Source organism: Ambystoma mexicanum, chromosome 1p (genome assembly GCF_040938575.1).
Source record: "Ambystoma mexicanum isolate Mex_15411 chromosome 1p, UKY_AmexF1_1, whole genome shotgun sequence".
Lineage (NCBI taxonomy): Eukaryota > Metazoa > Chordata > Amphibia > Caudata > Ambystomatidae > Ambystoma > Ambystoma mexicanum.
Genome location: NC_090921.1, coordinates 415935586 through 415951134, shown reverse-complemented (window position 1 = coordinate 415951134; position 15549 = coordinate 415935586). Strand labels below are relative to the sequence as shown.

The 15549-nt window shown below is 49.5% G+C and overlaps 1 protein-coding gene across 9 annotated transcripts in view; it reads right to left on the bottom strand.

Moving 5' to 3' along the window:
• The window catches only part of MYO9B (myosin IXB), a 925026-nt gene that overhangs the window by 148771 nt on the left and 760706 nt on the right, over positions 1 to 15549 (bottom strand). For 8 of the 9 annotated variants that reach the window (XM_069649217.1, XM_069649219.1, XM_069649223.1 and 5 more), the window contains 3 exons: positions 12545 to 12583; positions 9291 to 9399; positions 8279 to 8352 (listed from right to left, as the gene is read on the bottom strand). In XM_069649217.1, coding sequence (XP_069505318.1) covers positions 8279 to 8352; positions 9291 to 9399; positions 12545 to 12583 — 222 coding nt within the window. The remainder of the gene's footprint in view (positions 1 to 8278; positions 8353 to 9290; positions 9400 to 12544; positions 12584 to 15549) is intronic. The other variant, XM_069649218.1, reaches the window with a different exon arrangement.

Below are 15549 nucleotides of genomic sequence, written 5' to 3'. Positions count from 1 at the left end.
TTTTCCGTTTCACGGGGGAGTTCAGGCCCATTACATTTAAGGTTACGAATCTTATCTTCCCCATTTCAGTTGCCCTTTCTGGGTGCCCCTTTTGCCCGAGTTGATTATTCCCCACTCTCTTCCGGAACGACACCCCCCCCCTCCTCTCCCCCCCCCAAACTGTAAGATTGTCCCCCAACCATTAACTTTATTCCAACTTGTGCTCCCAAGGAGGGCCCGGGTACCTAAGGTAGCTCTGGCGTTCCGCCTATCGCTCCCTGCCCTCTGTAGACTTGAGGCTAACTTTGCAGGGAGTCCTAAACCCCACGTCATCCCTTGGCCTCGATGTGAGTCGTTCCAGTTCCACACCGGGCCTACTCAGTCTGTTCAGTACGAATTCCATCATTGGGTACTGTTCCGCATAGCATGTTCAGCCTCTGGGCACTGATTCTCTTGAGCTGTAGATTCACTTCCTTTAGTTTGTTTTATTTGACACTTCATTTCCCCTTCCTTTTCTGGCGGACCCTTTCCCATCCCCCTGGTCTGCTCTGCTGCTCCCCCTTCTTTTTTTCGTTTTTGGTCGATGGCTCATCTGTCTGGATATCCATGATGCTCAGCCCCTCTTCCATGGTGGTCACCCTCCTTTGCTGACCCTCCCAGTCGAACAGTATACCGAAAGGGAATGTCCATTTATATTTTATCTCTTTCTTGACCAGTTCTCTAGTGAGTGGGGCCATTTCTCTTCTTTTTTGGAGTGTTACGGCAGATAGGTCTTGAAACAGCTGAATGTCCACCCCGTTCATCCTGATTTGTTCAAGCTGCCTCGCTCTCCGTAGTACGAGTTCTTTTTGCGGGTAGGAGGATAGAGCTGCCAACACGTCTCTGGGTCTCTCCCCTGGTGCCCCTGTGCGTTTTGGGCCCACTCTATGGATGCGGTCTATCCCCACTGCCTCCGAGTCTTGTGCTTCTATGATATCCCTGAAGACCACCTGCACCGCTTTCCTTAGGTCCCTGACCGTGACCAATTCTGGCATATTTTTTATGCGTATGTTCGATCTGCGGGACCTGTTTTCTAGGTCCTCGCACTGTATTTCCAGATTGTGGGTCAAACGGACAAGGTGCTCTTGTGTTTCGCTGTTTTGTAGAGCCTCTTCTTCTGCGTTTTGCACAATTTTTTCTAAGGCATCTGTCCTTTCTTCCAGGTTCGCGATGTGTTTAACATAATGGATTGCCTGCTGCATGTCGTGTTTGATTGCGGCGAATTGGTCCTGAACTGTCGACATGAGCTCATCTTGTAGCCCTTTAAACCAGGAGTGCATATCTTCTTTTGTTGGGGGTAGGTCGCTGGAGGCGATGTGGTCTGCTACCGCCCGTGGGCATTGTCGGCATGGCTTCCAGGGGCCTACTTCTCGTCGATATTGGGGTCTCCACTCCCCACATCTGTATAAGGCGGGAGTCCTGCTTAGCGGATTGCTGGTTCTGTTGGGTTCCCCCTCCCTTCACTTTCGTTCTAGACATAATTCCCACAGATGATCACCGCCGCGATTCTCGTCCGTGTCTACCTCTCTCTGTTCGATGGCTGCGCGGTGTTGGCTTGAGCGGTGGCCCTAGGAGGGGCCTGCTGCGTGCTTCGGTTTGGGCTGTTGGTGGTTTTGGGGGGGGTTCCTAGAGGGGGGATTAACTCTCCCCTTTGCGCTTCTCTGTCCCCAGTCCAGTTCCGTCGTGCATAGGAGGGGGGGGGGAATGGTCCTCCCTTGTTGTGGCTATCTTGTCAGGGATTCCTGTGGTTCCCGCCGCCTGTTATGGCCGTGTGAGGAGATGTGGGATTCCCCGTAGCGCTCTCAGGGTCCGCCCGCCGCTTCGCTGGGGCCGGGGGGGGAGGGAGATCTGGCGGATGGGGGGGGCCTCACCTTCCTGTCCACCGGGCCAGGGACTACAGCTGGTGCCCCTCAGCTCTGGGCATCGGGTTGCGTTCGGTGCGTCTCTTGCTACTCCCCCGCTCCCTCCACGAATTCTGCTGGTGTCGGAAGGCGCCGATTCCGCCTCACCAGGCCGCCGACTCTCTGATCGTCTCTGCGGGCGCTGCAGTGCTGGGCTTCACTCCTTCCCAGACAGTCTGTGCCATCTACCTCCTCTGTATCACGCAGCGGTCCGCCTCGCCGCACCGCTCCCTCGGTGCGCCCCGGCCCCCTGCCCTGGGCCGCGTCGGATGGGTCGTAGGCGCGGTGGGGGAGGGGGATTCCTCTCCACGGCGTCTCTGGATGTCGGGGCTCGGGGAAACTTCTCCAGTGTGAGACCTGTGTCTTTGGACGATGTTCGGTGCCGGATGTAGGAACTGCCATCCTCCAGATCGTTGCTAATTACGGTGCTGCTGAAAGGCCCGGCGGGAGCAAGTCTGACTCACGTCTCCCTGCTCCGGCGGCCATCTTGGAATCCGGGATCCTGTCTTTTAAGCTGCCCGCCGCTTGAATCCAGCGGGCGTCGAGGAACACTTGTAGCGGACGCATCCAAAGTCTGCAAAGGGGCACAAGGTAGATGCATGAGGACATCATCCCGAGGAGAGACTTGATGGACCTCACCCTGGCCACATCCGTGGCTAACAGGTGCTGCACCCTGCCCAAAATGGCCTTCGTCCTTTCTTCCGACGGAGATGCCAATCGCTCCACTGTATCGAGCTTCGCTCCCAGAAACAGTGCTACCTGCGACGGAACTAGGTGGGATTTGGGGTAGTTGATGGTGAATCCCAGTTCCGTGAGCAGGCGGATGGTCCTCGCTGTGTGTTCGACAGCGAGTTCTCTTGACCTTGCACGGATTAGCCAGTCCAACAGGTAGGGGTAGACGTGGATCCCCTGCAGGCGCAGACGCGCCGCCACTGGAGCGAGGCACTTGGTGAACACCCTGGGTGCCGACTTTAATCCGAACGGCATGGCTCTGAATTGGTAGTGACGCCCCTGGACTATGAATCTGAGGAACTTTGTGTCCTTTTAGAATGGGGATGTGGAAGTAAGCATCCTCCAGGTCCAACGACGATAGGAAGTCACCCTCCTCCAGCTGTCCCAGCACGTGCTGGAGGGTGACCATCCTTAATTTCTATGCCTTGATGTACTTGTTTAACCGACGGAGGTCCAGGATGGGGTGCCAACCGCCTGTCTTCTTTCTGACGAGGAAGTACCTCGAGTATACTCCAGAGCCCCAGAGCCTCTTGGGGACGTGCTCGATGGCACCTTTCTTGAGCATCGCCCTTACCTCCAACAGCAGTTGAGGGACGTGGTTCTCCTTCCTGGCCACGGGAGGAATGCAAGGACACTTCTTTTGAAATTCTAGCGAGTGTCCGCGGGCCAGGGTGTCCAGCACCCAATGGTCGGTGGAGATGGACTCCCACACGCTGACGAACTTTGTCAGCCGGCCTCCCACCGGGGTGCTTCGGTGGGGGCCCGATGCTACGGCCGGTTCAGTCCTGCTTGGAAGAGGCCTTTCCGCCTTGACCTCCTTGACGACGGCGGTGAGACCCGACTTGCTTGCTGCTGCCTCTGTAGGCCTCCTGGGACGAGGAGCGGGCCGCCTGGCAGTACGAAGAAGAGCCACCGCTGGATCCCTTGGAGGCTCCCTGTCTGCCTCCGGAGCTCCGAAAGGGCCGGAGTTGCTGAAGGACTCCTAGGGCTCGGGCTGTCTGTGTCGGTCTTGATGGCCTGGAGAGACTCATCCACCGTCTTCCCAAACAGGTTGTTGCCGTCGAACGGCATATCCAACACTCTGGTCTGGACGTCCTGGCGAAAGTCCGTAGCCCTGAGCCATCCTCGTCGTCGAAGGCAAACCCCGTTGCCCAGCTGGCAAGATCCGGTATCAGCAATGTCCGTTGCCACCGTAATGGCGTGATCCGACGCCACCTCACCTTCCTGCAGAATCTGTAGGGCCTCCGCCCTCTTGTCATCCGGTAGGAAGTCTAGCAGGGGAGCTATCTTGAACCAGAGCTCCCTGTCTTAACGTGCCACAATCGGCAAGGCATTGGCCGCCTTAATCGTCGCCGCCGACAAGATGACTCTTCCCATGGAGTCCAACTTCTTGCCCTCGCTGTCGAGCGGGAAAGTGGAAGTTGAAGCCGCCGCACCCACCGCCTTCTTCTTGGCCGCTGCCGAGACGACCGAATCCGGTGTAGGCTGGGCCCTGAGGCACAAGGGGGTGGCGTCGGGGACCCGGTACTACTTCTCGTACCTGTCCCTCTTGGCGGGTGTCGTGGAAGGGTTCTTCAGGATAGCCAGCCCTTCGTCACAGATGTCGTCGAGCAACGGTACCGCGAGGACTGTCTTTCTCTTGGCCTCCCGTCGTTGGTAAAGAAAGCCTTCCTTTTTCTGTTCCTCAGGGCAGAGCTGGAAGAGCTTGGATGCCCTGGCTATCAGGCGTGGAAAGAGCCAATTTAGTCAGGCGGAGACGCCCGAGGGGGGGGGGGGTGATGAAGGAATGTCGGTTGTATCATCGCCACCGTCATCGTCCGTCCCCATCGCTGTATCCGTCGCCGCATCATCACGAGGGTCCGGCGAGGGGGATGAGGGGTCCACAGGCCTTGTGGGCACGAAGGGCGGTGAGGGGTGGTCTCTCCTCCGCTTGTTCGGAGGGCTTCCCGACGGTCCAGGTTCTGGATCCTCCGTCAGGGTTCGTGGTAACCTCGTCCTTATCTCAGCACATAGGATTGGATCACCAACAAAATGGCCGCCGAGCTATCCTGGGGCTCGGGCAATGGCTGCGACGGGCGGGATGGCTGCTCCACTGGGCACTCGTCGTTGCCATCTTCACTATCTTCGATCACATCAGCAGGATCCTTCCCCTGGGATCGAACCTTCTTGAACCTCTCGTTGAGGTCTTCGAACCTCTCATTGAGGCCTTTCATGGTGTCCACCAGATTCTCCTCGGAGGCTGAATCCGAGTCTGTAATGGCCACCGCCCCCCCCCTTTTTCCACCGGGGTCTTCACGGGGGTCTTAATGATGGGCTGGAAAGAGGATTCCCTCTGCGGTGGCAGGGAAACTCTGGGCCCCGAGGCCGACTCCACTGGCGTAGTCTCTGCCGGCTTCGCCAGGGCCGCTGCGACAACCTCGATAGAGGCCTTTGCCGGGTGGATCAAGGCCCTCACCACCTTAGGTGCGTCCTGGGCCTTCTCTTTGGGGGGAGGGTCATCGCCTCGCTCCCCCTCGGCTCCCTTCGAGATCGACCAGGGCTTCTCCAAAAGCTTACCTGGGTTCTCGGACTTCCTCTTCCCCGAACCAGAGCGCTGGCTCGCGGTTGATCGTGTCGGGGAATCCGTGCCCTGCTTGGCAGCCGAAGAGCCTGACCTTTTGGCGCTCCCGGTGCCCGCGGACTTGCGGTGCTTGGCCTTCTGTTGGGCCCCCGTCGCTGGAGCGCCCTCACAGGACTTAGAAGACCGCTCAGACTTTTTCTTCGCCTTCTCACCTGTTGTGCCCTTCTCCAGCCAGGCGGCGAGGCGGGAACGACGATCTTGCTTGGTCCGTTCCGACAGGTTCTTGCAGAACGCACAGTCCTTTTCCACATGCGTCTTGTCCTCATGAAGGCAGTAGAGACATCTCGAATGCTCTTCTTCCTTGAAAACATTTTGCAATCCGCATCCCGGGCAGCTCCTAAACAGCTTGCATCCAGGAGTCGAGCTTCCCTTGTCCTGGGCCATGTCCGTTGAGGTAGGCCTCAGATATTCTGGACCCTCCAAGAAGCGTAACTCGACGAAAACTTCACCCTTGAGGGGCGTAGAAGAATTCCGAAACGGGTCCCCGTTATCGGAAGTGGAAATGGTGGCGCTTGAGGCTCGATTAAACCGAACAAATGAGAAAATCTCGTGAAAATGCAGTAAAAGCTCGAGAGCTAAAGCACGAGGACTCCCAACACGTGAACGTGCGGTAAATATCTGAGGATGGCTGCCAGGGGAGGGACTTAGGGGGAGGGCAGTTATTGGCTGGGGGCAGTATGACCCAGAGATCAGTGATTGGTTACTACTAAGAAAGACAGATCAGATTTTTTCTTTACCAAGGATTCCCAGCCTGACGGGGAATATTCATGAGCATGTGAATCCATGCCAGACCCCATGCTGGAGAAATATGATTGATCACATGAATTGTAAAGGATAAATTTACCGATTTACATAACAGGTGACTTGCGATGGATCGTAGGTATTGAGTGCACCAATGACTTCTAAAGTGGACAGCTGCCATATGCGGTTCTATCCCGCTGACATCACGTGTTAGGCAGACGTTGGTTAAATGTTGGAGTCACATGACTTTCAATTTGGGATAAGATTCTCCAAGAGGCTCCAGCCCACAGGCATAAGGATCCGATGCGAAACGATGATCGGGAGGAGATCGGTAAAACAGCGCCACATATGTGGGGTACCGAAAAGTTGGGTTTATTCATGATGGTGTATACTGTCAGGGTGTCCCTGTGTTTACATCTAGATTCGTTTGAGTGATAAACGGCCACGCTTTCCTGAGCACAGGTCTATAGACACTGGTGTACTGATTACCAGCTACGCCAGGGACTATATCAGTACGCTTTCCTGAGCACAGGTCCATAGACACCGGCGTACTGATTACCAGCTACGCCAGGGTCTATATCAGTAAGATTAAGCAATCTTTTGAATACATGGTGTGTCCGTTGCCAGCATAGTAAGGTGAGAGAAACCAAAGTGTTGGCAATCCCATCTGCGCAGTAAGTAGGAATTTCTTGTATACATTGACATAGCTAAATTGCTGAGTTTTGGTAACTGGTTGTAGGGTGAATATATGGGCTAATTTTCTTTTCTTCCTTTTCTTTTTTTTGTTTCTTTCCAATACATGTATGCTTACGCATTGCAAATAATAATTACAATTCATGTGATTGAACTGAACCTTTTGATGGTTATGTGCATTATGAAAATTGTCCCCTAAATTGTACCGAATGGTGATATATTGTTGAAGGTGGTTGTTAAATGTGATGTTTTTCGAGTCTTTGAGCTAGATTAAGGGTGTGCAACCTGCACCATAGGCTTTCTGGCCTTGGTCCACATTGTAGCCCCAGCACATCAGCCACCTTAGTCATCAGTCTCCGAAAAGATGCATGAGGTTTACCAGTGGTCGGTTCTGGAAGAATGTCTACTTCAGGAGAGGCATCAAGACCACCGACCTCATGGGGATCTGAGACAAGCCCCTGGACATTCTCATCTTCCTCAAAGAACTTCAAAGCCTTAAGCACAGCCGCTTGGGGGACTTCGTCCCTCAATGGGTGCAGATCAAACACTGTAAAAGTACCGTTTGATCCCCGGCGGGTACTGCCAGTATCAGAAAATACAGGGGGTCCTGTTGGCACTGTTCCCTAGGCTATCAGCGCCATGGCGAAGATGGTAAGCATCTTGAGGCAAAACATTTTCCCACTCTTCCGGGGTGGAGTATTGGGTTTGAAAAGTTTACTGAACCGCCTTCTCTTGGAATTCCCTGGATATGTAGCGCTTCTTTTTGGACTAAGAAGAAGAATGCTGATGAGATGAGCTGCTCGGTGAGCGGGACCTCATGCAGTGCTTCTAGTCTTTCCGCTTTTCCCTGCGCAGGTACAACCTCTCCTTGGATCAACGTTCCACTCCATCTCGAACAGGACCACATGATTTCACCCTTCATCTTTTGGACGTAGGTGAAGATCTTCGCCGCCCGTTGCCCGAGGGCCTTCGGGTGCATTGACTAGCACGACCCACTATTACTATCCTGGGTATTGTGGTCTTTGCTCAGGCGGAAAAGACTAATCTTGTGCAATCCGATGCAGACATCTGCCGACCGCATCTGTGCAAGGTTTGAAACCCCAGGACTTCGTAGGATTGGGCACGGCAGACATTTCCGAAAATGGCTCAATGATTGGGTTCCTGAAACGAACAGAGCAAGCAGAAAAAAAACAACTGAGGTCACAGGCGCGGTTCCTCAATATACAATAGCCCCAACGTCATGTGGTGCATAGAGGCGTCAGACGCAGTCGATGCAGAGCCGTGCTGCACTCCCTGGATGCGGGAAAGTTTCTGAAGAACAGCTGTGAATAGCATATCATAGATGAGGAATCTGTGGGAAGAAGTACATTAGAAGCATACAGTAAGGCACTATGATGCCCTAAAAACAACTCCTGCCACTGAGCCTCAGGGCCTATGGGTTAAAACCATCTTTGTACATGTACCTCTGACCAAATCGTGGTTTAACCTACTACCTCTAAATGCTGGAATGCTTGGTTGGCAAGGAAGTTCTATAAACGGAAAAAGTATGTTTTCTACATATGTATATACGTACCTTCCTGACATAAGACGCCACACACACGTTCTGGATTTTAGACATGCACTTCTTGTGGCAGATCATTTTGCAAGCTGAGGAATGAAACAATGTATGGACATTTTTATAACTATTACATTTTGATTTTAACAAACACCAAACATGGCCTTTATCATTTTAAAAGTCAATCCTTTTGTTGTAAGGAGAACAAACAAATCAGCACAGAGAAACGTATCCCCAATGCCCTAATCCACAATGAACCCAACAGCACACTCCATTATATAGACTTATTTACACCGCCCAACCAAATGCAGTAAGGTTTTCACAGTGTATAAATAGTAAGTGAGCTGGAAGGCTGCTTCACTTAACACTTCCAAGTACTTTTACCAAGATTCTGCCCCTGCAACTTTGGTTAACTTTATTTCAATGCACTGTAACTCAATATCATGCACTATATCCCGATGTAAAAACACATTCGGCCAACTTGTAATCCAACAGAGTCCCAAAAAGGGTTCTCTCACTCCACCTAGTCATCATTGTGTGGCTTCACATGCAGCGTTGAACAATCGTTTTTTGCTAATCTGCTTCTGAATTTAATGAAAGGCTGAAAAAGTCTTTTTGGTATGAAAGCATCAGTTCTAGAGAGTGTCCCCCTACCTTCCGTCTGAAGGCCTCATCTCGCCATTCATGGAAAAGACCAGAAAAGCCTAGGGACAGAAGTCTAGGAAAATATTTGTCTACTTTATCTGAAACGTAGGTCTTCAACATTTGGTTATCCAGATGTTTTAGACTACAACTCCTATTAGCCTGAGCTAGCATTATCAATGGTGAGGGATCATAGTTGTAGCCTAAAATATCTGTAGGACCACATGCTGCATATCCCATATAAAAACTTTTTCTGATCAATTACATCTTATATGGAATATCAAAATATTCTCCCTTGGCTGCAGGTTTTTATTGCCTTGAGAAATGGATTAAACCAATATCAAGAGTCTGCACAACCACTAAAATTGACAAACAATTGAATACCTACTGTTGCAAAGGTATACTTTATCCATTGGCCAGATATTGGATGAGCATTGTTCACAGGACTGGCCAATGCTAGCTTGATAGTGGATCAGAACATGGCCGCTGTGCTCGGTCTGTAAATGGAAAAATAATGATTTAGTATTGTTTACAAGCTGTACTCCCCACAGAAGACTAGAGCAATCACAGTTTTGTCAAAACATTTCAGTCAATGCATTTCAAACAATCTCTTTTCCCAAAAGATCTTTCTCCCACTGTTAGTGAAGGTTTTCATTTATTCAATAATACCACATTCATACCTACAGTAGGTTGCTTCACAATGTTTTGTGGATGTGGCCCTCTGGCTACCACATGCAGTAATTACTGTTTCCACAAGCTGTAGTTGCAGAGTCTAGGCTTTATTTGGTCTTTACCATCTAAATTAAAAACATCCAGTTCCATACCGGTTTGATTTAGCAGTGCAGTAGATCATACCATTAATGTGCCATGTAAAATAATGAATACAGGGTACACTCTACTTCTTACATTTGCCACTTGAGATGCCCCCCCCCTCGCTGCCCCCATTCACATCCCTGTGGGTCAGAGGAGGGTTTTAGCGTTTTTACCCCACCTGTTGGGTGAAGGTAAAAATATTAGTGGAATCCTGTGTGGAATTCAAAATTCGAATCATGCACCATTTGACAGCAGAAGAGACAATCCCCATTGCTAACCACCTGGAAAACAATCTATTTCTATGTTGTCTGCTTTGCAGGTCAGCTCCCTCAAAGGGCCAAAAAGCAGCATGCAACAATAATAAATACATTTTTGTAATGCCGACATTAACCATCCTTTTTATTATTTTTTTTACTTCATATCAACCATATATTGAACTGTTAAAAAAAAAAAGGCAAGGAAATCGCCAATCCTAATGCAGGCTCCTCTTGTCCTCTTCCATCCAAGGCCCTCTGCACTGCATTGGTCTCCCATTTCACCACCAGAACTCAGGACATCCTGTCCTCACTCATCTTCTCTACTCTACTCGCACAGTCTCTCTCAGGCCTCCCTTAGCCCCCCTCGCTCACCTTCCCTCCTACTCTCCTCCTCACCCACAGCACCGGATGAGGTCTCTAAACAAGTCCTCTCTATGAAAGTGTCCTCCAAACAGGTGCTCCCCTGGTCCTCCAGAACTATCAAGGGCAACATTGCCTCCCTTGCTCCAGCCATGGCTGATTTCTGCAATCATCCCTTTGCCACTGGCTTCTTCCCACTACCCCTCAAGCACTCCCTTGTGCACTATCTCCTTAAAAAGCCTTCTACAGACCCTTCCAGCCCAGCTAACTACCGCCCTATCTCCAATGGCCCCTTCTTGGGAAAACTCTTGGAGAGGTTGGTCATCTTCCAACTGATCCACCACACTGAATCTGTTGGCTGTCTCCACGACCACCAGCCTGGCTTCAGAGCAGCCAGAGGCACAGAAACTGCTCTCCTGAACACCCGTGAAGACTGGCTCTCAAAACTCATTTCCAACTTGCCTTCCATTCTCATTCTGCTCAATCTTTCCTCTGCCTTTGATCCGGTCAATCATGCCACCATTATAAATCGGCTCTGTGATACTATTGACATCACAGACCTGGCACTGGACTGGTTGACCTTCCTATCTGACTGACCTTCCCAGGTTCAACTGGCCACCCTCCATGGATCCTCTGCCCTCACCCTCTTGTAAGGCTAAAAACCTTGGTGTCATCTTAGACTCCTCTCTTTCAATCTCTCCTCACATCGCTGAGCTTGATAAGAAGGCACCCCTTCAGCTGAACCTCCTCAGAGGCATTCTCCAATCTGCCTTGATCCTGCCTTCGCCCCCTTCAACTAAACCAGAATAGGACTGCAAGACTTATCCTTGGCCTCAAGCCCAGGGACTGCATCTCTCAAGCCCTAAAATCTCTCCACAGGCTACCGGTGGATGCGAGGATCAAGTTCAAGAACCTCTGCATCATCCACAAAGCGTTCTGGGGCCTGGGACCCTGATACATCCAACTCTCTCTCCTTAAATACCTCCCTGCTAGAGCCCTTCGGGCTTCTAGCTCCAACTCTCTGCAGATCAGACGCTTTTCCAAGCAGAGAGTGAGGGGGCGGGGGTGGAGTTGATCTCTCTTTGGCAGGAGCCTCCCTCTGGAATGGCCTCCCTGCCCCTCTCAGGCTTGAGCCAGACCTCCTCAAGTTCCAGAAGCATCTTAAGAGACTCATTTTCTCTTCTTCCTTTACTCTCTCCTGCTTGTGCCCCCCTCTGTTGCACTGACTGGCTGCCTGGTCCCTTCTGAGTCCTACAGGGCACCAGGCCCTCCTCGCCCAGTCTACCCCAGCACCCCCCCTAACCTGCACTTGCTCCTCCGGGCCCCCATCCCCCGACTAGCCTGGCGGGGTGTGCATCTCTACTAAAGCTGGCCCACCCCCGTCCTCGCACTTAGCATGTGGTCCCGACTTCCTGCATTCCCCGTCACTGGCCCTCCCAGGCTAGCATTATTCCTTCCGCCTGCCCCCCTCGCACTTCTTGTTACTACACTTGCACGATCTGAATGACAAGGCCTAGTAGGACCGTTATTGTTTTCTTCCCTGAATAACTCCCCAAACCCCCCTCCCCCCTTTTTTGTCTTGTGGCGCCTTGAAACACCATTTGCTATATAGGCGCTTTATAAATACCCAATAAAAATGTGATGAATTGACTATTTTTTTTTAATTCTAAGTATTACAGATTTCAAGTTGTACTTGTCATACAACGTCGTTCAGAAATCAGTTTTCAGACCGTGCCCCATGCAAATGCATCTGCTGGGTCTCTGCCCCCATCACATTAATTTAAATATCTTATTTATAAAAAAAAAAAAACATTAACTGACTTGCCGAAGATCAGACAACATACAGGCTCAAGATATAATGTTTCGATGGGAGTTTTTCATGCGCCTTTACTTTTGAAATTCTTGAGGACAATTGACTTCTAGGTTAATAAACATTTTAATTGTTGACACCATTACCTTGCTACTGGATTGCTTCAGGCATCAGCAGAGCTCTCTCCTAGTTGCACGCAGCCGCATAGCCATAGGTTTGTTCTGCTTTAAGGCATTACATCAGACTTAACAGCATTTTACTAGAGCCTTGGACACCATGTATAGTCGGAATGGAGAGTGAATTTGAATTCTGCATTCTTCAGAGAATGCCTACTATGGCTCCCTGATCTCCCCTCGCTTCTCTTTCGATCATACCCGCAAAAGAACACATTGCGATACTCACTACCTGGTCCTGTTTCCGCTTCTTCTTTTGTGCTTTGCTCTGTTGGAGGGGCAGGGGTGGGGGAGGGAGAGAGTACAAACACCTTCAGACTTGTTCTTATACCTTAATGCAAAATGCAGTGTCTATTCAGAGTTGTGCCCCACAAGTTTAACAAAATGGCACATAGTACAGAAAAACAAACACCCAGAAAGAGGTTGTTCTCACATGGTTAAGAGCCACAATTTAAAACACCAATTCCTCTCTTTAAAGGACACATCGAAGGTATACTGAAGTTTCAAGCCTTTGTAAGCTGAAGCCTTCTCGCGTGTCTCAGTCTCCTGGATTCTGCATTCAACCAACAATTTCTCTATGCAATAAATGTACTTGCAATGATGCCTCAAAACGTGTTGAATGTGACCCCAGCATCTGCGAAATTAGAACCCCCCGGCCCCCTATCGTCCTGAAACAGTTTAACAAAACGAGGATTGCTTTGTCGGGGGCACATGAGGAGTACATTATGAAATACACATGCCCTTCTCCCATGGTCGTCCTACAATGTTGCCCACATTTTACATGTCAAACAATGCATGCTTTCAGCAGTTTGCTCTCACCTTTTTTTATTATGAATCAGACCGCTGTGCAATGTCAAAATGTAGCAACCCGATTGGTTAGCAGTCAATGAATAACCATCAGGGAGGTTTCAGACGTCAACCCACCATCAGAAAACAACAAGCATTGGCAATGTCAAAAGTTTTGGCCATCGACAGTAGCAGCTACACAATGATGGGAGTATGTGGGCATATGATAGCAGTGTCTGGCAAATACCCAATACTTATACACAAGCCAAAACTGTTGTCTTTGTCAATGCTTGTTTTAATCATGATTTCAGTGAAGGGCACTCATAGGGGATCTACGTGATATTATCGCGGCTGGATTTCCTGCGACGGAAATGTTTGCATGGGAAATGCAAACACTAAATGTCCGTACATTTCCCATGCGAACAAGCAGGGGTTTCCCCTGCAACCCAGCTCACTATACTGTGTAGTATAGAGAGTGGTACTTTGCGGAGGACACCCCCAAAGCCTTTTTTACCTTTTTTTTCATACCAACACCACCAAAACACATACCACGAAAAGTTTGAAAACATTTGGTAGTTCGAACCTTTAGTGGTATGTGGTTTAGGTCTTTTGGTGGGGTCAGGAATTTGTATATGGAGATTTCGTCCTATTCCCTCATAGTCCTTATAAATTCAGTGGCTGAAGGCAGACCTGGTTAAGATTTTTATTACACCAGTGGCGGGTTTACAACTCCAATTAAGTCATTAACTCTCAGAAGACTGCTTTGGAAAAAAAACACTTGCAGGCACTTCGAGCACAACGTTAGATGGCAAGGCTTAATGGTCAAGATGAATAAATCAAGCTAAAAGAGATCTCGTGAGCCTGTGTTTTGGGCGGGGCGGAGCAGGAAGTGGGTGGGAATGGCAATAAGGATTGTGCCACGTAATAGTAAAAATAAAAAGTGAAGCATAATGACAAAAACACTGACAGAATTGCTTCACGTTTTGATATCATATGTATTCTATGGTAAAATAGCGGCATGCCTTTTAAAGCAATCCTTCAAAAACACCAACATTTCTTGTATAAATGCAGAACAATAGAATTTCCATACTTGGGGTCATGAGCGCAAAACGGGGCTTGAGTGGGTTGTGCCTTTGTGTGGCGTTTCTGGAGGTCCTCAGGAATCCAAATCCTTGGGTAGTCCTGCACAAGTTTGAATGTGGTGAGGAATACTTGTTTACATGGTACATGCTGGTTTAACTGGAGTTTAGGGATGAAAGCAAACATGCGACATCAATACTTTGTCGAATGCTGTTTTACGATCACAAAGCACAAGAAAGAGCAGGGGGTCTGTGCTAGAACCTTTGAATGGGCATGAGCTCTTTGTCTTTTTCCTCAGACTTCTGTTTTTGCCTGTCAACACTTGAATATATAAAGATGTTCTAATAAAACTAAGTTCTTGGATCTTTCAAATATAGGTGTGGGAGTATCCCAAGAATGTTTTATTTTGGGTCAGAAATGACCCTGTATGGTCATTGCCAAGGTATACACACAAACCAAGTACAGTTTGCCAGGTTATTGGATTTAAACGAAGGCCTCCGTTTTAATACCCTTTCAGGAATGAGAAAGGATCCCACGTGGGGAAATTACTGCACATGGTTCAGCCTAGACGCACCAGCACCTAAGTACACTGTTCATGGAGGACAACAATATTGGGGCCATAAGGGTCCCCAAGAAAATACAAACGTTACACAGAGAATAGTTCCCAGTGAGAATTGGGCGAGAGTTACTGAGGAAAATTAATAGTTACTCACCGTAGTGACTAACATACTCTACTAAGAGTAGGTTAGTCACTACGGTGAGTACCTATTAATTACTCCTACGTCCCATCCCCTTTCCTCCATACTGTATGGGCGATTACAACTGAATGTAGCCCCAGGGTGGAGAGGCAGTTCTCAGAAGACCGCGGGTGATTGAGGAAGAAGCCGGAATTAGGCGTCCTGAAAATCGGAGACGAATTGCCCTGCAATCTCGCAGGACACCGTGGCGGCATAGCCAAACTGGATGAAATTGTTGGGAGCCTGAGTGTAACACTAAGGAGGGGTATTGTGAAGAATCAGCTAGAAGGATGGAAATTTGCTGCATACCAGGAAATGATTGCATGGTGTACCTAGCAACACTAAATAGGGGAGGCAGAGATAGTACTTTTGAACTATTCCTAGGACCGAGAATCCTTACTATCCTCTGAAGATATGTTGGATCATCAGAAGGCGATATTAAGGACGCCGGTATATCATTGATATTGTTGGAGTGGTGTGACTCACCCTACTTTATTTAATGGGAATTATTAAACCTCCTGTTTTGGTCCTGATGAAGGTTGCACTAACAAGTGGACACTACCTGTAAAGTCCTATCAGACAGCCGAAACACGAGTCGACGATTACATCTGTGAAGTGGAATATACACAGA